The sequence below is a fragment of the Colius striatus genome, chromosome 18 (genome assembly GCF_028858725.1).
Source record: "Colius striatus isolate bColStr4 chromosome 18, bColStr4.1.hap1, whole genome shotgun sequence".
Classification (NCBI taxonomy): Eukaryota; Metazoa; Chordata; class Aves; order Coliiformes; family Coliidae; genus Colius; species Colius striatus.
Window position 1 is genome coordinate 10991877 of NC_084776.1, and position 26845 is coordinate 11018721.

Consider the following 26845-nt stretch of genomic DNA (forward strand, 5'->3'; position numbering starts at 1 on the left):
GCAGAGACTGGGACACAGGCACAGGGAAAGCAAGTGTTTATAAAGGCCAGATACCCGTAACAAAAATAGATCTGTGCTTTCCCTCCCCCTCCCCTGACAACTTTTTTGCTCTTTAAAAACTTGTTCTTAAATACAAATTTTGTTTAAGAAAAATGGAAGCACCTCTGTCTGTTACAAACCAAACCAAACAACAGGAGGAAAAAGAAATGACCAGGAGAGACGTATTAGGATTAAAGATGGTGGAATGTTAACCAGGTTAGGGGCTGGTGCCCGGTGGGCACGCGGCAGCTCGCTGAGTTAATTGCTTAGGAATTAAAAATAAATTATTATAAAATAGATTTCTGTACATTTTACATACATATAGATCTCTTTATATAGGCAAACCCTGCTGGGCAAGTATGACTAAGGGACTTTGGCCAGGTGGGGTTCAGTCCCAGCCGAAGTCCTGCCCCGTCATCTGGTAGAACTTCATGTTGAAGGGCCGGTAGAAGTCCCGCAGCCTCTGCACCACCTCCTGCGCGATGGCGGGGTGGGTCCTGCCTTTCGTCTTGCCCAGGCAGTGGGGTTTGCTGCTGCCTTCCGCCTTCTTCAGGCACGGGAAGCCCTTGGTCTTGTTGAAGTAGAAGTGTTTGTCGGTGATGATCCTCTTGAGGCCCAGGAAGTCCTGGACCCTGCCCAGCTCCCCCGCGGGGTCGCTGATCAGCCTCTCCCCGCTGACAAAGAGGATTTGCCCGATGGGGAAGTAGAGGAGCCAGTTCTCCAGGTGCTTGGCGTAGATGCCGATCTGGATGGCGCTCCAGGACGTGTCGATCAGGCCCGTAGTCCTGTTTTTGAAGGTCAGGCTCTCAAAGGTGGGGATATCTGGCTTCTTGGAGAGCGTCTGGGTGTAGTCCGAGATGGCTCTGGTCACGGGGTCCCGCACCACCACGATGAGCTTGGTGCCCTTGGCCATGGAGGAGATGCGGGCCGGGGCCTCCTTGGTGACAAAGTAGCTGGGGGTCTTCTCCATGGTGATCTGCCCCTCCAGGGTCCTGGGCATGAGCTCCCTGCCAGCAAAACACACAGAGGTCAGATTGGCAGGAATGAAAATGCACACACGCAATCCCTCAGGTTGGGAAAGACGCTTTAGATCAGCGAGTCCAACCGCGGGCCCAGCACTGCCACGGCCCCGCTGTGCACACACACAGATCCACACAGATATAGTCACACACAAGAATTCTCTCCCTAAAATGCCTCCACAGGCTGTCTCACTCAAACAGATAAAGCCATTTGCCATTGATTTCAGGATTAAGAGGGGATTACTATTAAAGGCCACTGTATTAGAAATCCAGCTGAGTAATCTCCCAGTGATCCATGAGTGGATTATCTGGGCTGCTCCCTGCACCTGGAGCGTGGCCTCACGTACCACGCTGGCTCCTGACAGCCCTGAGCGTCACCCGGTGCTTTCCTGGCTCAGGCCAGTGCCAGAGCAGCACAGCACACCCAGGGCATGGCCACCTCGCTCCCCCTGGGCACCCCAAACACAACCCTCTCCCAGCTCAGGGCACAGGGTGCCCTTTCCCCTGGCACGTGCCTGCTTGCCAGCAGCAAGGCCTCACCTTGCTGGGGTGATCCTGCACTCATCTGTGGTCAGCCTGGCTTTTAATAGCCCCATTGCCTGGCTATTCCCTGTGTCTTCCCCAAGACACACTAGAAGGAACACCAAGAGCTGCTGGTTGCATTTTCAGCACGTCCCAGGCCAGCACCCATGGAGGACAAGCTCTCCCCTCCACTGCTGGATACAGCCATGGAGAACACAACCTCGGCTCATGAGCAGGATGCACCCTCACAAAGCACGTGAGACCTCAGCGCCTCAGCAATCTCTCTCACCTTGATCCCTGGCTACTTCTAATTGACCACATTGGGGGGAAAAATAAGAGAGCTTGCAGGAATGGTGGAAGCAGCATGAAGAGTAATTTTTTCCCAACATTCACATGGAAAGCCTAAATATTTCAGACCATTTGCCAGTTCTTCCCCTGTGTAACCCAGTGGGATTCATTTGCTCTGGGTTGCCAGACAGTTTAAAAACAAAGAGGGCAAGAGGGGATCAGACACAAAATTAAAGCTATAAAACTTGATTAAGTTTTCGAAGCATCCACCCAACCCAGAGAAATAAGCAGCCAGTGTGTGAGCCACAAGCCTCAGCCAGTGCCTCGGATGTGCAGCAGCTTCTGCCCCACGGCAGCCTCCCCCTCACTGCTGCCAGGCTCCTGCAGCAAAGGGCACCACGGGCTCTGGCAGTTACCAACACCACTGATCATTTGTGCCAAAGCCAATAGTTGTCCTAATGAAGAAGCCAAGGGAAAAAAACCCAACTCGTCTTAATGGCAAATAATAGGGAACCCAGGAGTGGGAGTTCTGGTTGAACCAAACCCATCAGGTGCCCCTGGAAGCTGGTCAGCAGCTCTTTGTGCAGCTGCCACTTGGCCCTGCTGTAGCTGCTACTTCACCTCACTGGCTCTGGCATCAGCTTGATGCAACATGTTTACTGTCCACGGGGCACCCACTGACTGCACCCCTGTGCTGCAGCTGGGCTGTGCTCAGGGGCTGCCCAAAAGCCTCTTCCCCAGAGAGCCACGGTGGGAGATGGTTCCCACAGCAGATCTGCACAGGGGGAGGAGGTGATGGGCAGAGGAAAGGGCCTGTGGGAACCTCCAGCCGTGCCCAAGGGCAGCAGCAACCTCTGGGGCCGCAATTTCAAGGCCACTCAAGTGGAGTTTCACATGCAGATGAAAGCCAGGCTGAAAACCCAACACCTGGGACAGGAGAGCTGCTGGAAGTCAGGAGCCAGCGTGTGCCAAAAAGCAGTAACCAAAATAGAACAGTGACTAATCCTTCACGTTCCCGCCAGCGCCGAGCTGGTGCCGCCCCGGAGCGACTCCTGAGCCTGCCCTGGGCACAGCTGCATTTCCACACTCTCCTCATCGGCTGCTGTCTCTGTTCAGCCACGTTCAATCCCAGTTCTGCATCCTGTGCTGGCCAACAAGCCCTTTTCCAGCTTGATTCAAGCAGTTGGTTTCAACCCTCAACAGCCTGGGGTGTGCCCAGCGGCAGCTGCCTCCCGAGCCGTGCTCAGGCTGGCTGTGCAGCACTGAAGCCCTTTGGCTGGGGGTCAGCTCTGCCACGCTGCCTGCTGCTCAGGGCCCTGCACCTCCAGACCAGCTTCTCCTTCAGGACTGCCACAGTCAGTATTTATCAGCCACCTGGGAATGTGGCAAGGCTTATTTTTTCCTCCTTGCACAAGAGAGGCATGGAGTGGGGCTGGGCCATGAAACAGGAGGAAATTGCTGGGGGTGGAAGTGCTGAGTCAATCAACCTAGTTGGGAAACAAGGGCTCTTAATTAGTGTCTCAACAAAGACAGAGGAGTGTGCACCGCAGCAGGGGGAGGCAGCAAGGAGCACCTGGTAGACAAAGAGGCATCCACTGGCCCAGGGTCAGTCCCTCTGCTGAGCAGTCAGCACCTGAACCCACACTCCTGATTTGTGGCCGAGGACATCCAACATGCCTTGCTTCAGACAGACCCCCCAAATGGTCATTTTTGTAGAGGACCTGAATCCTCAGAAGTTGCAGAACACCTCACTGGTGACCCACCACAGCAAGACAGGCAAGACAAAGCTGGCTTGCTGGCACTGCTGCTGCTGGCCTGGGCAGCACAGGCTAAGATGGGCAGAGACAGAGCCTCAGAGCCAAGAACAAACACTGAACCCACCAAAGCCCCAGCCCCAGCCTTCTGTTCCTCCCTGGTACCTGGATGGGTGCCGGGCATGGCCCAAAACAAGGACCTTTGGGACTGTCCCAGACACAGCCTTGGTTGAAAAGTGGCTGCATAAAGGCCAGACAGCAGCAAGTGAAGCCAAATACTGTGGCTGGCGGATGTGGTTTGAACCTCTAACAGCAGCACGTCCAGGAAAGCAAAGTTGTACTGCACAGGCCTGTCTGTTGTGATGAGCTTTCCCATGGTTTCCATAATCTCCCATAGAGGCACCATCCGTCGTGCTGGCAGAGACAACAGAGCCCCAGGGACAGGAGGAACTGGTAGGTTGGCTGCTCTGAACTCACAAGGGTGGAAAAGTCACCAAGAAGTGTTTACTCCACTCAGACCACAACTAGAGAAGGGCAACGTGACCCACACATAGCACTGCACCTCCAACAACAGGCTGGAGGAGCAGGACCAGACTCCAGCTCTGGTCACATCTGCTCCTGGGGCTCCAAGGGCCACACTAAACACAGCCCTTGTTGCAGAGGGAGGGGGGAGAGGAGCTGCAACCCCCGTGCCCTGGCAGGATGCAGCCCCTTGGGGTGAAAGCACCAGCAGAAGCTCCACGGGGCAGCTCAGTCCCGCCCTGGGGCAGCTGGTGACAGCTTCCATGGGCACGCTGGAGACTTGGGCAGCTTCTGCAAGACAAGGACACAGAGATGCAGCCACCAGCACTGTGTGTATGGGGGGGGAAGGGAGGTGACAAAGGGAGCCAGGCTGTGGAGAACGGGGAGCTCAGCTGAGCCCTCGGACAGAAGCTGCTGCAGCAGCCAGGACAGGGCTGGGGGAGACACCACTGAGGGCTGTAGCGGATACAGGTGTGGAAAATAAGGAGAGCATGAAAAGCTTGGCAACCAGTCCCTCCTGCCTTGTTATCCCCCTGCCTTCTGGCAACCTGGAGAGTTCAAAGACCTCTGGAGCCAGCATCTGCATCCAAATGATCACAGTGTCGACCAGCTGTCTAATTCTTCCAAGCCCGTGAACGCTTCTGGCCATGAGAACATCCCCCAGCCAAGGCCCTGTGCTGAAGCACGGCCTCTACCCAGCATTGAAGCCTCTCCCTCCATCCCTGCTCAGCAAGGGACATGGAACCTGCTTCCCAAGTGTGGACAAGCCAGGACGAGGAGCACCAGCAGTCTCAGGCCCCCCAGCCCGCAGCAGCCCCGTGACACACCGGGGTCTCAGCCCAGCTGAGAGGGGGGAGCTGCTGCCTGAGCACAGCCATGAATTTTCCAAAGGCAGAGGGCAGAGCCCCTAACCCTGAGCTATTAACATGTCAAGAGGGACAGAGGAAAAGCTTTTCCTTTAATGAATATTTCCTCGGTGAAGCCTGCACCTTCCGTAGGCGAAGTGATAGGCTTAGTCTAAAGATGGATTGGCCTACTTTACCTATTAACCACTCAGACTAATGTAATAAAGGCTCTCTTTATTCAAATAGCTCTAATCCCCAGCCCCATGCAGCCCTGAAGCCTGGAATAAGACAGGATGCTACAAGGAACTCTGCCAGGCTGCTGTGTGGAGGGACACTTGGGGGGGGAATCCTGTTCCTTTCTTTCTGAGGCACGAGCTTCTGCACTGCAAAAACCAGACCCAGAGTGAGATAAACATATAAAATGGGGATGACAGGTGGCCACAGGGTAATCCAATCCCGAAGCCTAATGCCCTTTGTGGCAGCTTTTGTCTGTGCAGAGGGGCTCTGGGCTAATCTGCTGCCACTCCTGAAGGAGGAACAGCCAGGGCCCTCCCCACCCGCCACAGGTAGGGCCAGAATGCAGCAGCCGGTCCCAGCTTTAGCCCAGGGACGTCTGTGGGGCCCCCCACGCACCTCCTGCCGTTCCCAAACACTCCCTGGGATCAGCAGAGAGGGTGCTTCAGGCCGTCTGCCATCCCCAGGTCACCGTCAGGCTGCCTGGCTGAGACCTGGCGTGCTCAGGTGCTCCCTCAGCCAGCAGATGATGAGGTTTCCTTCCTGGGGAGGGTTCTGTGCCAGATATATTCCTACCCTGCACCTAGAGCCATCCAGCATCACTTGCAGAGATGTTCCCCCCTACCCAAGCACAGTCAGGAGCTGAAGTCCCACTGGTAAGTGTTCAAATCGGGATGCCCTGTGTTGTACCCTCGAGCCTCAAACCCCCCCACCTCCAGAGCACCTGCTGCATGACCCTCTGAGCTGCCTCAGCTTCCCTCTGCAAGGATGACAAGTGTCTCCTAGAGGAGTCAGACAGCTGGGCAGAGGGAGTTGTCCAGGCAGCAGCCTGTTATGCTCAGGATGAGATGCTGTGGCACCCGGAGGCAGCTCTGAGATGCACACTGGGGAGCACTCCCAGCAGCTCTGCCAGCAGAGACAATCACATTTGGAGCCAACTTTCTAGGCTTTCCTTTCCCCTAGGCTGTTCCCCAGAAGCAAGGAAAATAGGGAAAGAGGAGAAAAAGCAAGCCCAAGCAGTGTGGATGTCAACCACACTCACCGAGTTCAGGCCCGTAACCCAGGACCGCTGCTTTGCAGTGCACGTGCAGAGCATCCCCCTACCTCTGGCCAGTCCCTCCCCAGATTCCTGACTGATTTCTTCCCAGCAAACCAAATTCTGGCAACTTGCCTGTTTCTGTGGAAAACAGCCCCAAATCCTCCTGAAAGGCTGAGGAACCACATCCATGGGATGGAAAGCTTATGGTGAGAAGGGGAGTGGAAATGCAAAAGGTAGACACAGAAGCCCTGCTCCTGTCCTGGGAGGAGACAGATTTTTAGGCTCCAGAGCTGTGGCAAGGGGTTTGAAAAGCTGAGGTGACAACTACCCAGGCAGTGGGGGCCAGAGCAAGGTGATTTGATGCACGAGATGAGTTTGTTGTTATGACTTGTGCTGCCTTCCTAATTTGCAGGTTGGGAAGCAAACAACCTGCTGGCACCAGCTCAGAGAGGCCTCAATGAAAGGAGGTGCAGAAGAGGCAGGTTTAAGCCTCGTCCCCTCCCATGTTGCTGCTCCCAGCCCCCTGCAGCCTCCCCTCTCCCAGCACAGCCCCAAGGCCATACCCAGTTGTTCCCAGGAAGCAGGAAACACATACAGTGGTGATCACAGCAGGCAAGGGCTGGAGCAAAACCACACTATAGCCCCATCCCAGCACCTGGCAGTGAGCAAGAGCTCTGCAAAAACCCAGAGTGGCACCAGCACCAGCAGCTCAGCTCCTGAGGCCACCACACCGGACCCATCCTGACCCTGCATCACTTTGCATCCCAAATCACCTTGCTCTGGCTCCCACTGCAGGGCTGACCACAACATCATCAGACCCGAGAGACACTCCTTAAATGCAAGAACCTGACCAGCCCAGGGAAACACTGCTAAATTATGAAGTGTTTTATCAGCAGCAAGGTCAGCTGGCTTCAAAAATCCCCCTCCTGGCTGTGACTCTGCTTTCTGGTGGCAGCAGCTACAAATGGGGGAAGACAGAGGAGGAGGAGGAGGACACAGAAAGAAGAGGAAACAGCAAATTCCTCTTCAAGAGTGGGAGCACTTGCTGGTTGATTCTTTGACACATCCCACTTTTCTTCCCCAAAGCCCTCCTGGGCTGGGCCTGCCATGGCCTCGTGGGGCTGTGCAGTAGCACTCAGCCTCTCCTGGGCTCTGACCCACGCTGAGGGCAACGTGGGCACCTTTGGCTCACTGGCAAATTGTACAGTAATAAAAGGGAAGGGCTGGGAACCAGCCTCAGCCTTTTTGTAACCTTACCCAGCCCTGCCAAGGGCTCACCACAACCTCACACAAACCAGATGGTGGGAATTTGTGAGCTTTGGGGGTGAGGAAAGGGCAGGTGAAGAGGGAAAGGGGCAAAAAGATATGTTGGGCCCTCATTCTCCTTGCACCCTGTGCCCAAATGTGCCAGGTGCCCTTCACCTCTTGTGGAGCTGGGGAATTAAAGCAGGGAGAGGAAGCTGCTGTTGGGAAGCTGCTCTGGGGCTTTGATGGGGCCAGAGAGCATCCCAGTGACCATGGGTGGCATCACCACAGACGCCATGGGAACAGGCTCTGGCCCAGCTGTGGAGTCTGATCTAAGTCCCTTTGATGCAGATAAAAAACTCATCAAAGGCTGAGGGGAGCACATGGGGCACCCACAGATGGTCCTTTGGCCCCCACTCCAGGCTGGCAAAGCCCAGTCACACCAAACAGCCCCAACAAACCCCAGTGAGCAGGGTCTGGAGCAGGGGACAAGCTGCTGCTGCACTCACCAGGGGCTTTATCAACCCCCCCCCCCCCAAGTCACTGCATCCAAATGGGATGTGGGAGCCACCACAGAGGTCTGACCCTCCCCAGGCTGCTGGGCAGGGACATGGGCACTTTGCCCTGGAGCTGGGCTGTTGGCAGCAGCACCTGAGCACCGGACCCAGGCAAGGCAGGGTCTGATCCAGGCACAAACCTGTGGCTCTGGCAGCACCCCTGGGTGTGAGGAGCTGAACCAGCCTCTGTGCAAAGCCCAAACCCCTCTCCCTCCCAAACACCTCCTGGGTTGAGGGGATGGATTAGAAGCACAGGCTCATAACTGGCTCAGCCCTGCAGGGCTGCTGCCTCTATAGCCAAGTGCCACATACAGTGCAGTCTATAAGGGAGAGATAACTTGGAGCAGCACAAACACTTGATGGGAATCTCCTCTGCATGGGGACAGGGTTTGTGTTTTCACTGAGAGGGTAACAAAGAGGTCAAAGAGCCACAGAGACTCCTCTGAGCCCGGTGGGTGACGTGGCCATTGCTCCTGGGCCATACCCAGCCCTGGCAGTGGCCACAGAGGCTCCCCCTGGGTCTCTCTCAGAGGCAGCTGGCTGGAGCCATCCCCTTCCTGCCCCAGAGCTGATGGGCCACACTGGAAGCCTTTGAGAGGAAGAGCTCAAGGGGATGGGACCAGCCTGTGAAAGCTTGGGAGAAATGCATCCTGCTTGCAGATGCTACTGTGGATGCAGATGCTACTGTGGATGCACCCATGGGTGCAGCCCAGGGCTCTCCAACCCCAGCCATGGCCAGCGCCAGGACACAGCCAGCAGCACCCCCTGTCCCCACTGCCCTCCCAGCCTCTATCCACACACAGCTCAGGGCCTTTCCTGGGCCTGGTGCACTGTGTCCCCCTAACAGTGTGTCCCCCTCAATCAGCCTCTTGCAGCCCTTGCCCAGGTTGCTCCTGAAGCCACGCAGACCCTCCACGTGCACAGCCCACCCGGGCCCCTGCTCTGCCCAAGGTGCCCCAGCTCCTGACCTCAGCCACAGCCCCAGTCCTTGCACCACCACACCAGTCCATCCCTCCCTCCATCTCCAGCCTAGCTCTGAGCACCATGCCTTCCTCTGCCAGGCTGAGGTCTCCCAGCCTACTTGGTCATTCCTCAGATAGAAATTCCTCCAACCCAACAGAACCAACGCTGCCCCTGTCAGTGGGGGGACTCACACACGGCCTGAGCACGGGCTGCAGACATGTGGGACTTGCTTTGGACTTGGAAGGGCCAAGTTTCCAATTCTTTCCTCCTCTCTTTCCCCAATAACAGCCCAAGATGTCACAGCTGCTCAGCAAGAGCTCTCCCTCCTCCTTTGCTGGAGCCAGGCAAGATACTCATCACCTTCACCAGTTCATTACACAGCCCTCCTCTTTATGTAAACACTGAAGCCTCCTTCTGTCCTCCATCACACTTAACAGCTCTGAACTTCCACTACACAATTATCTTCACTCACTGGAGAGAGGGGCAGCACTTTACATATCAAAGGGCTGCTTTGGAGGGATTTACAATAATTGAAGATGAAGTGGTAAATATTCTATTCACTCCAGTTCATCTCCAGTAATAATTATAATCCTATTAGGAGGGTCCCCAGAAAGTGATTGCATGATCACCCAGTGAGCATCATGGGTGTTTCATGGAGGGCTGGGGGAGGCCATAAGCAAGTAAAGAAGTAAAAGCAACAAAAGATGCAATTGCCAGCACCTCCCCTCCCCCAGAAGGATTTGGTTTCCATTGTCCCGTGGCTTCAATGGTGCTTTGCTCTGGAAGGAAGAGCTTTTGAGTGCAGTAAGGGGATGGGGCTGAAACGAGCATCTTATTCCTCCGGTTCCCTTCACTGCCGTGGTGCCCCCACCCGACAAAGCTCCCCCCGAGGCTCCTTGGGCCGGCAGCAGCTCCAGGAGCAGCCAATTGCTGTTTGGGGAGAGCTCCTTAGCACGTGGCCCTGCTGACCTCTGCACAAAGCAGCGCAGAGTCACCTGCCCCCATTCCCCCAGCTCCGGAACAAACAGCACCCCTGGTTTTGTTTAAAAGCAGAGCGGGGGCAGTTCTGTGAAACTCATGACTTAGGGGGGAAAAGCACCCCCAAACCCAGCAGGAAACACAACTGAGCTAACTAAAGCACCCCCAAACCCAGCAGGAAACAACTGAGCTAACTAAAGCACCCCCAAACCCAGCAGGAAACAACTGAGCTAACTAAAGCACCCCCAAACCCAGCAGGAAACACAACTGAGCTAACTAAAGCACCCCCAAACCCAGCAGGAAACACAACTGAGCTAAAGCACCCCCAAACCCAGTAGGAAACACAACTGAGCTAACTAAAGCACCCCCAAACCCAGCAGGAAACACAACTGAGCTAAAGCACCCCCAAACCCAGCAGGAAACACAACTGAGCTAACTAAAGCACCCCCAAACCCAGCAGAAAACACAACTGAGCTAAATAAAGCACCCCCAAACCCAGCAGGAAACACAACTGAGCTAACTAAAGCACCCCCAAACCCAGCAGGAAACACAACTGAGCTAACTAAAGCACCCCCAAACCCAGCAGGAAACACAACTGAGCTAAAGCACCCCCAAACCCAGCAGGAAACACAACTGAGCTAAAGCACCCCCAAACCCAGCAGGAAACAACTGAGCTAACTAAAGCACCCCCAAACCCAGCAGGAAACACAACTGAGCTAAAGCACCCCCAAACCCAGCAGGAAACACAACTGAGCTAACTAAAGCACCCCCAAACCCAGCAGGAAACACAACTGAGCTAACTAAAGCACCCCCAAACCCAGCAGGAAACACAACTGAGCTAACTAAAGCACCCCCAAACCCAGCAGGAAACACAACTGAGCTAAAGCACCCCCAAACCCAGTAGGAAACACAACTGAGCTAACTAAAGCACCCCCAAACCCAGCAGGAAACACAACTGAGCTAAAGCACCCCCAAACCCAGTAGGAAACACAACTGAGCTAACTAAAGCACCCCCAAACCCAGCAGGAAACACAACTGAGCTAACTAAAGCACCCCCAAACCCAGCAGGAAACACAACTGAGCTAACTAAAGCACCCCCAAACCCAGCAGGAAACACAACTGAGCTAACTAAAGCACCCCCAAACCCAGCAGGAAACACAACTGAGCTAACTAAAGCACCCCCAAACCCAGCAGGAAACACAACTGAGCTAAAGCACCCCCAAACCCAGCAGGAAACACAACTGAGCTAAATAGAGCACCCCCAAACCCAGCAGCAGAAACATTTTTTTTTCTCTATAAATTAAACAGACAACAACCCAAAAGGGAGGAGAGAGGAAGAATTTTAGGCATCTGCAGAGATTTCAATGCTCACAGCTCACTCCCAGGGAAAAACAAGGAAATCCTCTAACACTGCCTCTGCCTTGTTCTCTGTCTCGGCCAGAAGGATCAGTCATCTCTCCTCCCTCCAACACTGACCCCTGTCAGGTAACGTGATGGGCACTGAGCAAAGCTCTGCAAAGATCTGGTAGATGCACTCCTGTGTTCATGGCAAGAGGAAGCTCTGCTCTTGGAGCAGAGGGTGTTTAACACATCCCTGTACCAGAGATGCTGCTGCTTGACCTCAGCTTTACTCAGGGAGGGAAGGTGGAACTGCTGTCTGCTGAGCTTGGGCTGTCTCAGCACCTACAAGCACAGAAGTGACGTCCCCATCCAGGAAAAAAGACTCAAAGGCTGGAGCTGCCACCTTAACTGGGCAAAGAAATGCAAGAGGCAGACCCCAAAACGTGGCTCTTGTGAGGCTATCGCTGGCCCAGAGGAGGCTTAAGCAACTGAAACCTGGCTTGGAAGGGGCTTAAAAGTAGATAAGGAATCAGAGCTGGTGGGGCATCCAAAATACACCCACAGTACCCAGGTGACTGAAGTGTCCCTGCAGCAGAGGACATGGGGACAACACAGTTGTCACTTTGCTTCAGCCAACCCCAGAGACCCTGATCTTCAGCTCCAGCAGCAGGGCCCCTGGGCTGCACCCACAGCTCCATCACAAAGCTCACTCCTTGCCCTCAGCTCTCGCAGGGCAGCAGCAGTTTGGCCCCATCCAAGTGGCACCAGTGCCCAGGGCTTGGAGCCCTCCCCTGCCAAGGAGGCTCAGGCACAGCCCTCGGCAGGGCAGGAGCACCCACCAGTGCTGCAGCCTCCAGCACAGAGCCCACAGCCCCAGCCTGCTCCCACACACACCAATTTGCTTTCCTAATTTGTAGCAACTGCACTAATCCTCTCAAAGATGTTAACCTGCCCCAGGCACTCCTGCTCATGGTCTTTTAGACATCTTTACTCCTCACAGGTCTTGGGAAATGCTCCTTTGCAGCAAAAGCAGCAACTTCCATTGGGTTAAACCCCAGGACTGTGGGAATCCGGGACTGTGGGGAGGCAGAAGCAGTGCTGAGGTGCACAGAGCTGGCACTGCAGGCTGCACACAGTGTGCCAGCTTTCAGCTGGGGTCTCAGAAGCAACAAGTGTTTTAACAACCAGATGCCCAAACCAAGCAGCATCGTGACCCACCCAAGCAGCAGTGCCCACCGCTGCACACAGAGCACAGCATCCTCCTGGCCCCTGTGCCACGGGGCTGGACTCTGCTCCTGGCAGGTATTCCTGAGCCAGGGAGATGATCCCATCAGCCTCATCCCTACATTACCTGCTCAAGGCCCTTCTCCAGGGTCCCACTGTACCATATGCTGGTGGTGGGGAGCCCAGCAAGCAGAGTCCATCTGGGTTCAGACCCAAGGGGCATGTCCTGTGCATCTAATGCAGGGGGAGATGGTCACTTCATGTACCCCCATGTCATCTGTGTGGCAGCTGTGCACTGCTGACATGCCTCTGCAGCAGTAACTAGAAGTTTCCCAGAAAAGGGGTTGTGTCCATTCAGGGTGGGGAGCCACAGGGCTTATGTGGATATGGGTTTTTATGGCCCATACTTACAAATGAAGTTTCTGGTTAAGTAAGCACACAGTGAGCGTGGCAGCAGCCTCTCCCTGAGCACCAAAAGCAGCTGGATGCAGGCAGCTGATCCCAGTTCCCCAAGGCTGAACACTCAGCAACACCCAACACATTTCCACCTAGGGCAGGACTACAGGGAGATGAACTTCAGCACCCCTTGCCACATTGTCCCTCTTCCCAGGGCACTGCCAAGCCACTGCATTTAGCAAAACTGGAGCAGGTGAGAAGGGGGAAAACACAAAACTAAAACCAACCCACAAACCAAACAGCCAACCCCAAACCAAAGGCTGCACAAGCCAACAGCCACAGAGCAGAACTGATAGTGGCAGGACCATGTTCCCCTGTTGCCACAGACCCACTGAGAGGGCTTTTTGTCCTCCCCCCAGCAGAGAAATTCAGGCCCTAATCCACGTGGCAGCACAGGCAGGTACCAAGTCCTGCTGACAGTGCTGCCCCTGGCGAGCCACACACCAGCTGCCCAGGAAGGGCTTTGCTTGTCCCCTGACACACATTCCTCCCAGCTCAGCCTGGCCCTCCTGTGCTGCAGCTTCACAGCCATAGGTAGAGCAAAAAGCCTCCCAAAACAACCCTGGAGCCCTTTCCTGCCCCAAGCCATGCCCCAGCTCCCACCCCACGGCTCATATCCGAGGCAGGAGGGCTGCACTCCTATGGTTCCTCTGCCCTCAGGGTAAGACATGCCAAAACGAGGACAAACCAAGCCCAAACAGGGACTGGTGCCAGTAGCTCTGTTCCTCACTGTGGACATAGCAAAGCAGGGAGGAGAACAGGGAAACTGCTTTCTTCACCCAGCACTGCTTTCCTTGGGGCACTGAGAGCCCTTGGAGCAATCTTCCACCAGAGCCTGCCAGCTCCCCTGCAGCTCATGGGAAGGGAGCCCTCAGGGTGGCAGGGCCAGGGCAGGCTTGAAACAAGCCTTAAGATGGATGTACAACTACAGGTCTTCAAATAAAGCAAAGTGGGATCTCCAGGAATCCCCCTCTGCACCTAAAGGGATCCTGTGGACATCCAGCACCACCTGAACAGCAGAGGCCCTCGAAACCACAGCTCAGAGCAACCAGCTTGCCACGTTCACCATAAAAAGTTACAGTTTTTGTTTCTGCCCTAATTGCTCCCCGTTTTGATAAGGCATGCACACCCCTAACACAGGCCAAGGGCTGCTGGCAGGCTGCTGCCAAACCCCAGCTCCCTTCAGCAATGCCCAGGCCACCCATGTAACCATGCAGCACTGAGCTTCCTCCTCAACTGCCTGAAAGATCAGGGGGTGCCCCTGCTGACCCTCAGAGGCCACATCACAGCAATGGCAGCGATGAACAACCTCCCTGGGGGAGGAGCAGCTCCGTGGGAAGGTGCCCAACCCTGCACCAGCCCTCAGCATCCCATACAGCAGGGCAAAAACCTCCAACTGGCCGAGATTTTATTCCAAGCTGAGCCACCCAGCTGATTTGGGAAGGTCTCCTGCCTCCCTGCCAGCAAGGGAGGGTGGCACCAGCATGACCCACAGCACCAGCAAGGTGCTCAGGTCACTGCCCCGTGGGGATGAGCTGTGTCTGCCACCCACTGCAACTAAAGGCCTGTCAAATGAATGCCCCCCGTGATCCTCTCAGTCCTGATCCCCAAATGCATTTTAACACAAATGGGATTGTCACCTCAACTCATTTGTTAATGGACATGTGATTTACACTCATCAAGGCGCAGCACTGGAAATTGAGTTGGCTCAGAACAGACCCAGGCATCGAGTGAGACGCTTGTGCAGAATGACATTTTTCTCCCCAGCATCTCCAATCAGGCCAGTGTGAACCTCCTCAGTCTTTCCCCACCCTTTTTTACTCCCAATATCAAACATTAAAGACAAGAAAATAAAGCTTAAGTCCCAGGGCAAAAAAGCAGTGAGCCCACTGAGGCAATCGGGTACAGGCTCGTGTCCCAGGGTGGGAACCCAGTGATGCTGAGGGACTCAGGCTAGAGCAGAAGGAACCACACAGGCCTTGGGAAGGAGGGAAACTCCCAGCAAAAGAGGGAGACAGGCAGCAATTAGGGAAACATGAAGGAGCAGGTCTGTCTGCAGACTCCTCTCCTGCCCCAGTCATTCCATGGGATCATGATGTGGTCATAAACAGTCAATAAAATACAGTCAAGAGCTCTTTAAAGAGCAGGCTCAGCTGGTGGAGATGCTCTGCTGCAGGTACAACAGATGCAAAGCACTGCTTCTAATTAACAAGGTATTCACATAATTAGAGACTTCAGGTCGCCATAGCAAGGAGTTGATCCAGCACACTCACTCAGGCTGTGCTGAGGAGGGCTCTCCATGCTTGCTTTCATTTCTGACTGCTTGGGCTGTCTTTCACTGTGACCCTGCCCACTTCCTCACACCCCACAGGCTGCCAGCACAGCTATGGTGGCAACCAGAAAGAACCCTACAGAGCAAAACCACACATACCAAAACTCAGCACTGACCTTCAGCATCCCACCCTGTGTCCATCCAGAGCCAGCAAAGGAGCTGAATTACCCCCTAGTCCTTCAAGCCTTTCTACATAAAGAGCACAGTGGGCAGGTCTGTTCAGGCCTTGGAACACAACCCAAGTGAAATGACTTTTCCCTGAACACTGAGGATGCTGAATGAGAGCCATTGTCATTCATATGAAACCAAGTGTCAGATTAACAAATCAATGGGCATAAGGTATAAAATGGGTTACCATTGAAACCTTTCAAATACCCAAACATATGGATGGACCAAATGTGAATTGTAATTGACTCACCCACACCTTTGATCTCTATGGCTGTGAGTTCCCAAAGAGACAGCCCAGCCCCCTCAGACCCAGCCTGAACCCTTCAGGGCTCCATTGTGAGCCCTCACAAAGTCTTTTCTCTCTGCACTTGGAAACTGAGCCCAGCCAGCTCTGCCTCTGAGAGCCAGGCAGCTGGAGATGGACAACCCACATTACCCAAACACAACCTGCTGTGTGGAGCCCACCAGCCCCAGGCACCTCTTCCCCCCAGCCCCTGCAGTGGCCCTCCATCAGCTGCATGGGCAAGGAGGCGAAGCAGGAACCGTGGTGCCAGCAGGGGCAGGTCCCTCTGATCTTCCCCACACACTCCTGGAGCCGCCTGCAGGGTGATTTCCCAGTGCAAAGCCAAGGATGAGGCTCTGCTGATGGGCTCCTGGCACCCCCAGGCCCTGACTGCAGGATCCAGCCTGATCCAGAAGCGTTAAAGCTGCCCTGCCCTCCTCCAGCTGCCCTGACAGCAGATATCCCCTACACTCAGTTAAGAAACACAACTTCTCCTTTTCCTGGGGTGTTTCTGCAGCCACAGTGAAAGTAACCTGGAGTTTAAACTAAATGTTATCCCTAAGTTTTTACTTCTGGGCTTTGGAGTGAGTTTTGACCAGTTTTAGACAGATGAAAAAGAAGGTGGCACATGAGTTCTGGTACCACAGAAAGCTCAACTCCAGTGGAGCTGCCAGACCAGCATTTGTTTGGGTTTAGTTTCAAGCCTCACGACAAACCTGAAGTTGCTGAAGCTTTTCCAGGAAACTCACCCCAGCTTATTCACCCCCCTCCAATGCTGCACATCCCACACAAGCTTGCTCTCTGTGGAGGTTTAACCCTACACTGCAGTTTCACTGCCACTACAGTGAGGAACAAATTATGCAGCTCAGCTCTTGCTACACCGAGCCTCAAAGCAACAACAGCAGACTGGAAAGGCTTGTTGCTGAAGGCAAAGCCCCAGGGCTGTTCCCAGCACCAGGCACCCATAGAGCATGATGCAATCCCTACCATCAGTGTCCTTTCCCCCAGCACCTGCAAGAGGACTGGGTTTGGTGGGGGAACTGGGTGAGCCAAGGACTCCCTTGGAGCCAGCATTGCTCTGCCCCCATCATTTTTGGGGCTCAGCCCCAACTGGGGAGCCTTGCTGGGAAAGCTGAGTGTGTGCCAACAGCAGCGCTCACCTGCAGAGGGACTCAGGAAGAAGACCCATGGGGAGGAAGGTGGGCGGGAGGAAACTCCCGGCCTCTTAATCTGCTTTAGGACCACATGAGCTTGCTGTTTATATATAGCTTAATTAATTGTTACAGTGCATTTAGCGGCGTGACCTCCAAGCCGTGCGTGGGGGAGGCAGCAGGGGCGGGGGGCGCCGAGGGCGGGCGCGGGGCAGGGGCAGGACCAACCCTGATGAGAGGCTTGGGAGCAGTCGGCAGCTCCCGGTGCCTCCGGGCTTGCAGCAAACCCAGGCTGAAACCCCAGCTGGCTATTCCACTTCTGCTTTGGGAAGGCTTGTATCTTCTCCCGAGGCTTCATTCGCTGCGCAACACCCCCTGTTTGCTCTTCCCTCTGCTTTTCAAAACACCATGCAGACAGCCCAAGGCTCGGGAGCTACCAGACCAGCTCGGGAGGGAAATTAAAGAGATCAACTGAAAAAAAAAAAGGCTACAAGCTTTGTGTTCCGTTGCAACAAGTTGAGCGCACGGTGCTGGGGGAGAAAGCAGCCGGGCTTTGCGCAGCCCTTCCCGGGCTGTTTGGCTCCGAGGCAGCTCGCCGTGCTCAGCCTAGTTCCCGTGCAGCCAGGGCAGAGGCTGCGGGATGTTTCTGAGCACCCGCTGCCTCACTCTGCTCGGGGGGAGACCTCCAGCAGCTTCCCCCAGCTCAGGACACTTGTGGAGGATGGGGACGGCCCCGCGCTCGGACAGTTCACTAAAGGCGGCGTGAGAGGCGGGGCAGGGGCTTTGGAGCAGACACAGCTTCGGGCATCGCCCTCGCCCCAGCACGCACTGACACGGGCCACAGCAACCGAGGGGTCCCTCTGCAACCCACGTTCAGCAGCCCCGGTCTCAGCCCATGTCTGTGGGACCCCCGGGCTGGGGCAGCGCTGCTCTTCCCTGCAGCACCTCCCGCTTTCAGGGTAATACACCTTCCAAAACAACCCCGCCGAGCCCTGTGTGAAGGCGTGCCAAAGCTGCAGGCGTGCCGGGTTTGGAGCAAATCCGTACTAGCTGGAAGGGGCAGCGCAGCGCTCCGTGAGCGCGGAGGCGGGGGCTCGTCGTCCCGCCGCGCCGGTGCGGTGCCGGTGCGGTGCCGGTGCGGTGCCGGTGCGGTGCCGCCCCGCACCCGCCGCAGCTCCGCTCCGTCACCGCTCCCTGCTCGCAGCGCTCTCCTCGGCCTCCCCGTGCGGCTCTCGCCTGGGCTGCGGAGGCTCTCCAGAGGAGTTTTGGGTTGATGCTGGTGACAGGCTGCCAGCTCGGGGCTGCAGTCGAGGTCGGTGACTGTAACGGGTGCTGGCCGCTGCGGTGACATTGCCTGGAGGCGGTCACACGGACACGTGTCAAGGGTCTGATCCTGCAGCCCTCCCCCCGAGGCAGGGCTTCGGACCGCATCAAACCCAGCGGAGTCTGGGGATCTGGTCCAGGCTTGGCCAGTAACAGGCTGCTGGGGACTCGGCTCCTCCCCACAGGCAACTTCCCACGCGAAAGGAAGCAAATTCTGAAGCGAATGGGTGTTTCTGTTCCAGCCCTGCTCAGCACTGCCAGAGCGGGGCTGTGGCAACGCAGGATTTGGCCCCACGTTCACTTTCAGCAAGGGATGTATAAAATCTATACAGCCACCTATAATGTGCTACAGCAGCATATAAAATGAAAGCCCATGCACAGTTCTTCCTCTCTTCTGGCAGAGGCACTGGCTGCACTGCCAGGAGCGCGGCCGGAGGGAGAGGCTGTGCCAGCTCAGGGAGAGCTCACAACTGCTCACTTTTATTACAAACCAGCCACTTTGGTGGATTTGCAAGCTCTCCAGCAGTACTGGCTGAAGACTGGCCTCCCCTCTGGTCTTGGGACTCTTAGCAGCACACAAGTCACAAGAAGGCAAGGACGAGGGAGGACCACTGCCTTCCAGCAAAGCCAGCAGAGCCCAGCTCCTTGGGCGATGCTGAGCAAAGCCACGTTGAGAGCAGGGTTAGCCAGTGTGGCCTGGCACCCAAGACAGGCTGCAGATTCAATTCTGAGTCAGATCCTGTGCTGCTATGAAGTGCCACGACTCTCTGAAGCCAGCACTGTGTCACAGCATTCCTCAGTTGAGATGTTCTTTCCCCATCCCTTTTCCGTGGGCAGAGGAGAAGACACAACTGGTTTTGAAGCAGGCTGATTCCTGGGCATCTCTGAGGCCCCCACAGATGTGAAGCATTTAGCAGAACATGGCATTATTTTTCTCTAACTAAAGTTCTCCCTTTCCCCCATCTCATGGCAGGGCACTGCCATGCTCGTGCATCTGAACAGAAGAATTTTGCAAGCTTAAAGCATTCATTTACTAGAGATCACTGTAAGGTCTTCTGCCAACAGCACCTCTACACCTCTTTTCCTCTCACATTCCCACCAGCATCTGTAAACCCCCAACCACCCAAGTCTCTGATCCTCCCTGAATGGCTCCTGAGATGGAAGCACACGTTTGCAAAGCCAGGATGGGAGGTCTTGCAGGTCAGCAGCCAAGTGAGCCAGTTCTCAGCTTCCCATGTGCCCCTTCTTGCCCCTCACACCCACCCAGTGTGAGGATACCACATGCAAAATTACCACCACTGAATCCATTTTCCTCCTCCATCTTCAGAGCTATTAAAGAGGAAAAACACCACAGGGAAGGCCTGAGGCCAACATGGCACCAGGAGAGGTTCTCTCCTGGCTGCCACTTTTATGAACAAAGGTCTACTGCACATCACCTCTGATCAGTCCCCACCACTCCCAGGCAGAGAGATGCTCAGGACAGAGAGACTGTGCTCCTGCCCTTGGCTTCCTCTCCTATCTGACCTGGGGCACAATGAGATGCCCTTCCCAATTCCAGCTTGTCTCTGGGTGCCTTGCAGCCACCTCTAGTCCAGAAGAAACTCCCTCAAGGCAAAGCTACATCACCAGTAAAACCCCTGCCTCAAGTTTCCCCCACCTCTGAGCCTGCTCACAACCAATGTGTTTCATCATGGGAGCCCTTCTTTCTGTTAAAAAAGTTAAGGTCTGCTTCCTCAGTTGTGTTCCATCTGCTGCTGGTGATGGCCACTGGGCTGAGCTCCTTTAACAAGCACAGAATCACAGAATGGTGGGGTTGGAAGGGACCTATAGAGCTCATCCAGTCCAACCTCCCTGCAGAAGCACGTTCACCTAGATCAGGCCACATAGGAACGTGTCCAGGTGGGTCTTGAAGACCTCCAAGGAAAAAGCTTCCACGCTCAGCCTGGGCCAGGGCTCCCTCACTTAAACGGTCAAATAGTTTATCCTTCTGTTTAAGGGGAACTTTTGGTGTTCCAGGTTTTGTCCATCACCCCTTGTCTTGTCACTGGATACAACAGAAAAAAAGTGCTGCCCCAACCTCCTGACACCCACCATTTAGATATTTGTAAATGTTAATGAGCTCCCCCCTCAGTCTCCTCTTCTCCAGGCTGAACAGCCCCAGCTCCCGCAGCCTTTCCTCAGAAGGAAGATGCTCCAGTCCCCTGATCACCTTGGTGTCCCTGCACTGGCCTCTCTCCAGCAGTTCCCTGTCCCTCTGGAGCTGGGGAGCCCAGAACTGGACACAGGACTCCAGATGAGGCCTCACCAGGGAAGAGCAGAACCTCCCTGCCCCTGCTGCCCACACTCTTCTTGATGCCCCCAGGCTGCCATTGGCTTCTTGCCCACGAGGGCACGTTGCTGCTCATTTTGCTTTCAACCAGGACTCCCAGGGCTCTCCTCGGAGCACAGCGTTTCTCACAAGCTCATTAAGAAACACACAGTGAGCTGCTGAAAGCCCTGAAATTGCCACGGCGTGGGCAAGCCCCGGTACAGTCATCAGCAGCAAGTCAGGGCCCAGCACAGCACTTAGTCACTGCACAAACGGAGGGAAAGGCCTCTCCTCCAGCCCCTCCTTACGCACTGTGCTGTGGCAACAGGTTGCAGCTGATAGCCCCTGACCTCCCGATCACACCACTGCTAGTTCTTGCTCTTTGAGCCCATCTGGTGACCGTCCCGCACGGCCCAGGGTGATCCATCATGCCCTGAGCCCACTGCTCACCCATGGTCACACCACCAGCAGGCACGAAACGCTGAGTGATTGCTAAATTACACTTCTTCCTATTTGGGATAGATTAATAACACCAAATCCAGGCTCGGGCAGACAGAGCAGTTGAGCAAGAGTGGCCTGGTGCTAAGACAAGTCCATGCTCAGGCCAGGTTGGAAATAACAGCTCAAAATAAGGCAGTTTGGGGAGACTTTTTATAGCTCCCACATGCAGGGCTCGCTGGATGCTTTTTCAAACAAAGCCTTCACTGGAAGCGCCCTGAAGTATCCCCAGCTCGGTGTGTGTTACAGACAACTGCCACAGCCCACTTGAAAACTAAAAAAAGAAAAAGAAAGAAGATAAAGCCCAAGCCCAGAGTGGAGCTGATGGGTTTTCATTCCCATCGTTTTCATGCCAAGAAGGAGCCCAAGGCTCCCGGCACGCCGCGCGGCGCTGCGCTAACGCGATTAGCCGGGCACATCCACCATCCCCAGCAGCCACCCCCAACGCCTGGGCAACTTGGGAAAGTTCAGCAGCTCGACAGGTGAGGCCATGAAACCCGATCGGGGCAGACAATGTCGTCCCCCCCCTCCCCAGCGTCGTGCTGGGAAGAACTTGTCACGTGCGTCATATCGGGCAACATGCTTGAAACGGAGCAGCGCGCTGAAACCCCAGCAACACGAATAATCTTTGCCATCTGTTTGAACAACTCAACCCTCCTCAGATCTAAAGGAATGATCCCATGCAAACACAAGGGCCTTGCTGACTGATTATAGCAGCCCGGCCCTTCTTTTTGGGGCCATTTTGTTCTGAACTTGGCGCGGCGGCCAAGGCAACGTCCCGGGGAGCTGCTGCAGCGGCCAGAGGGGCACTGAGCCCTGTGCACATGTCGAGGGCACCATTCAGAGTCCCTGCTCGCTGAAGCACAGCACGATGCAAGGGTCAACAGTTGGTTTAATTTTGGGTTTGGTTTCTTTACATCAAGAAAGCAAAATCTCAGCAGGAAAGCTGCTTTGGCAAAGCCATCCCAGAGAACACAACTGTCCTTCAGGATACACTCATTCCATTGGAATGTGCTGGAGGAACTGGTCATTTGTACCCAAAGTGTCCAGTTGGGGAAAATCAAGGCCAGTCCCAAACTTCCTGGGGCCAAGGAACCTTGCAACACCCGGTAGAAATAACCCATTGAGTTTTGCAAGCACCCTGTGGCGTCTGCGCCCGCACCACGCTGCCGGATCCACGGTGGCAGGCACTAAACCCTCACTGCCACTGGAAAGATGAGACTGTAGAGAGTGGCCATACACAGGGGCAAAATCCTGCCTCGCTCAAGACCCGCCCTTGCTTCATCAGGGCTCTCACCCTGTAGCTGTTACCCATTGCTGCCTTATCCCTGCTGCCAGCCTGGCCCGCTGCAGGCACCAGCGCTGCACTGCTCACACCCCCACACGCTCTCTGGGGCATCCAAAAGAAGCTCCTGGGGAAACATTTAAAAAAAGAGATTGGGAAAAAATGAAGAAGAGGCAGTTTATTGTGCTCAGGAATTGCTGTGAAGCACCACTGTGCACATGGAGTCCCCAGTGCTTGTTCAGGCAACGAAATGCACGTGTGAAGCTGTTTATTGCACACTGCCAGAGCACAGGGCCTGATCCTGCTGACCCAAACCACCCAGTCTCAGCATGGAAAATGAATTAAAGCAGCATGGCAACAGCAGGAAGATGAAGCCCCAGTGTCTGAAGAACTTTAAAAAAGAACAACAAAGAAAAAAGAAAAAAACACCCCAGAGAGACCCTGAGCTGCGGGAGAGCTCGGCAGCCCGGCTGCACCACGGCACGGGCTCCTAGCAGAGGGCTACACGCTCAAAATACAAAGCAGTGATGTTGAGAGAGCTGGGAACACTCAGCCCACGGCAGGAGAGACTGGGTACTACAGCCCACTAGGCCTAAAGTGATAAAAAGAGAAGAAAAAGCCCCAAACCACGTAACATTACTGACACGATCTTTTTCCCTCACCGTACATAAAGAGGCTTTCATCTTCTCAGCGTATTTAAAACCACATCACTGTTGTATGAAAAGAGAGGCAGTTGAAAGAATAAAATCTCAACAGCTGATTTTCTAAGCTTGCAAAGAACACTTTTCCCTACACACACACCCCCCATGTAGTAAACCCCAAAGAAAACAGCAGAGTCCCAACAGGCTGCTTGGCCGGGCAGCCCGACACACGCGGGCTCTGGGCTCTGCTCCGGGCTGCTGCAAGTAGGAAACTTCTTTATTATCCAAAAATCCCAGGCACTACTTCAAATTAGTTTGCACTGGTGGCTGGTTTCTCCTGTGTCGTGGTATTTTCATCAGAAGCAGTTAACAGTTGTAGCCACAACGTGCCCACAGAAGTGATTCCCGTTCCATTTCCAACTATCTCACCATTGAAAATCAGTTTGATTTTTCCCTCTGTTTTTAGGAACAGTGGGCAGCACCACTTGATGCTGTTTTGCCCTTCACACAAAGGAGAAAAAACCCACAAAACCTCATAACCCAGACTTCATTTATCAGAAAATGGAGCAAGGAAAAGTTTGTATTCCCTCCCTCAGGAGTTATTTTCTATCGGTCAAAACTGCTGATCCCCGTCTAAAGTTAACAAGAAGATGATGAATCGCAAACACCCCTGAATTTAAGCCTTCCTCAAGCTAAACATGCACATTTGTGATGCCTTCTGCCTTTTGGAAATCTGAAAAACAAACCCTGCTACACGGGAACACTTCATTGTATGGCAGGAACAACTTCAGGAGACAAACCAACTCTCCTCACAGACAGGACCCAGAAGTCAGTCATGGAAAAAAAATATCTTTTCAAGCAGACATGGGTCACAAAACTGCATCCTTCATCTTTTCAGAGCCAGGTAATTGGATTTAAACTGCAAGGTCTGGGTGCTGAGGAACTGCCCCAGTTCCCAAGTTCAGCCAGTTTGTACAAAGAGCACCCAGAAAAAGAGACCAAACTGCGACGGCTGGCACAGCGGAGGCGTTACAGCGTTTACATCTGATTTTATTGGGCCACAAGGAAGAAAACACAAAACCATCTCCTTATTGACAGCAAGATAATAAAGAAAAGCCTCCTTAGGGCTTGAAGAAATCAACATGCTCCTGAGGAGTGCCGAGAAGCCAAGATCCACTCGAGGCAGTGGGAGTTTTGAGCTCCAAAATATCTGGTTTCTAACGCTGAAATTTATAGGAAGAAACCTCTGTGCTTAATTCAAATTGAAGTTGGGAATAACGCCCAATTACCCAACAGTCCTCTGTTGATTTGAAGCAAATACATGCTTCCTTGCATATATTCTGTATTATTTAGCCTTCCCCTCCCCGAGGAGCTGCTGCAGGTCCCACAGACACAAACGCTTCCACCCTCGGGGCGAATCGTAGTCGAGGGATTTCAAAAGCCTCAGAGGCGTCGCTTACGGTCGGGAACGTGACGTTGGGACCCGAAGATACGTTGTGTTTCTGTTAAAATGCCCCTTTTGCAAAGATCCTGCCGAATAACGTGGCAGGGATAGGGCCCGTGCTGCTCGAAATTAAGCAGATGATAAGGTGAAACTTTCAGGGAGTTACAACGAGACTTCGATTCCAACTTCTCCGGGCTTTATTTTAAAGTGTATCCTTTAAATAGGAACTTTCGCCCACTGCATCTGGGATAACAGATTAATGTAATCATAAGCATTATTCTCTCCTTCTCCCTCATACTTGTAAAAGATTAATCAACCATTTTACGGTCTAATTTCAGTGCCTAATTAAAACCAGAGTTCAACACATACGACATCGTTTTGCTAATAAATCCTGACAGGTCTCCCGTTCTGTTATATGCAAGTTCTCCTTTGAAAAGGAGAGATTGAATTCTTTTGGAAACCCACGGAATTGATGAAGATTTCCCCTCAGCTGCCGTGGGACGACACGCTGCATCCCCCAAACAAAATTCTGCAAATCCATAAAACGAAAGTGCCTTCGGAAACGACTTTCTCCTCCCTAGATTTTATCCTGCTTCGTTTCACTAACTGCTGACGGATGACAACGTTATGGAAAAAAAAAAGAGACACATAAACCTAACGGGGACTCGCAGGGTGGGAGTCTGGAGACTGCGAAAAGGTTCGAATTCAGAACTTCACAGCTCCCATCTAAGCTTCCAAGTTTCCACCTCTGCTCCTTTAGTGTTCCTGTAAACACCCGGCAGAGAGACATCTTCAAAATCTTCTTGGTAAAGCAACTTCAGTCATAAAATGGATGGAAAGTGACTGAAACGCGGCTGGGCTCCGCGCAGGGAGTCGCGGCGCCGGACCCGTCCTCCGCTGCTCTCCAGCCCAGCCGCACGGGCACCACGCACAGGGCTGCTCCCCGCAACATCTCTTCTCCATCCACCCGTCATTTAGGCTTTTTTCCCCAGCCAAAAGCCCGCCCGACATCCCCGCGCCGCTGCCCGAGCTCGGAGCTGCGAGCCCGAGCGATTTATCGGCTCCAAAGCAGATTACAGCGGGCGGAGAAAGTTAACGGAGAAGCGGCGCGTAAAGCTCGGGGAAGTTTGCTCTGGAACGCGGAGCTGCCGCCGGCCGGTCCCGGCTGCGGCCGCGCTCTCAGAAGGAGCCAAAACCGCCCCAAAACCTGCCGTGTCCCGCGCCCCGGCCGGGGGTCTACCGGCCGCCCCCCAACAGCACCTCGAGCCGACGGCAAAAAATGCACGCTCCGGCAGGAGAGGAGCCGTGGGAGCGCAACGAAAGAAGAGTGGTTTTACAAAAAAACGCCATGAAGTTACTATTTAACCTTTGCTTAAATATTCAACGTGAAGCCGGCGGGGGCCGCGCGAAGGCTGCGGCCGCCCCGCAGCGCGCAATACCGGGGCAGCCCGTTCCGCGCGGGCTCCGCGCCGCTCCCCTGCCGTTTGTGCTTTCCTTTTAGGAGTCGCCTTTTCAAGGGTTGTATTTAGCGAAACGTTCCCATTTCGCTCCCACGACCTGCTCTGGAGCGCGGGGCGGGCGCAGCTCACGCACGCACCCTGCCAGCCCCGCTCCGGGCGGCGAGCGCCGGCAGCTCCAGCGGGGCCGCGCGGCACGGAACGGGCGGAACCCCCACACCCAGGGGCCGGGAAGGACGGGGCACCCCCGCTCACACCGCCCCCTCGGAGCCGGGCAGGACGGCGGACCCCTGCACCCACCCAAAACCGCCCGTGCGAGCGGAGGAGCGGCTACCTGTACCAGGCGAGTCCCCGCTCGTAGTTGCGGTCGAAGAAGTGGGGCTCGGCGCCGACGGCGCGGACGTCGGGGTGCACCCGCAGGAACTCCAGCAGCGCCCGCGTGCCGCCCTTCTTCACGCCGATGATGATGGCCTGCGGCAGGCGCTTGGTGCCGGAGCCGTTGAAGAAGGTGGAGATGGGGCTGGCGGCGGCGGGCGCTGCCCGTTGCTGCTCCGGGCTGCCGTCCTCGCCCGGCTCCCCCGCAGCCACGGGCGCCAGCTGGGGAAGCTGCGGGGCGGCGCGGGGCGGCGCGGGAGAGCCGCGGGTCGCCAGCCCGGCGCAGGAGCCGGCGCAGGAGTAAAACATATAGAGCCAGAGGAAGAGCATGATGAAGAGCAGCAGGAGCCTCCGCCTCAGCGGCGGCAACGCCACGGGGACATCGAGGCAGCGGTTCAAGCGCTGCCCCATGTGCCCGCGGGCGCGCCGGGATGCATGGCTGGAGCTCGCCCGGCTCGGCTCTCCTCTGCCCGGCGCCGCATGGGCACGGCGGAGCCTCAGCACGGCCGCATCTCGCCGCTCGCCCGCCCGGCCGCTCGCTCGCCCCAGCGCCG

General features: G+C 55.0%; 1 protein-coding gene across 1 annotated transcript; it reads right to left on the reverse strand.

Annotated features, from left to right (window-relative positions):
* LOC104549123 (heparan sulfate glucosamine 3-O-sulfotransferase 3B1) lies at positions 1-26845 on the reverse strand. The gene is made up of 2 exons (XM_062011010.1): positions 26251-26845; positions 1-1046 (listed from the first exon to the last, which is right to left on the reverse strand). The coding sequence occupies exons 1-2, from the start codon at positions 26700-26702 to the stop codon at positions 428-430; spliced, it is 1071 nt and encodes a 356-aa protein (XP_061866994.1). The 5' UTR covers positions 26703-26845; the 3' UTR covers positions 1-427.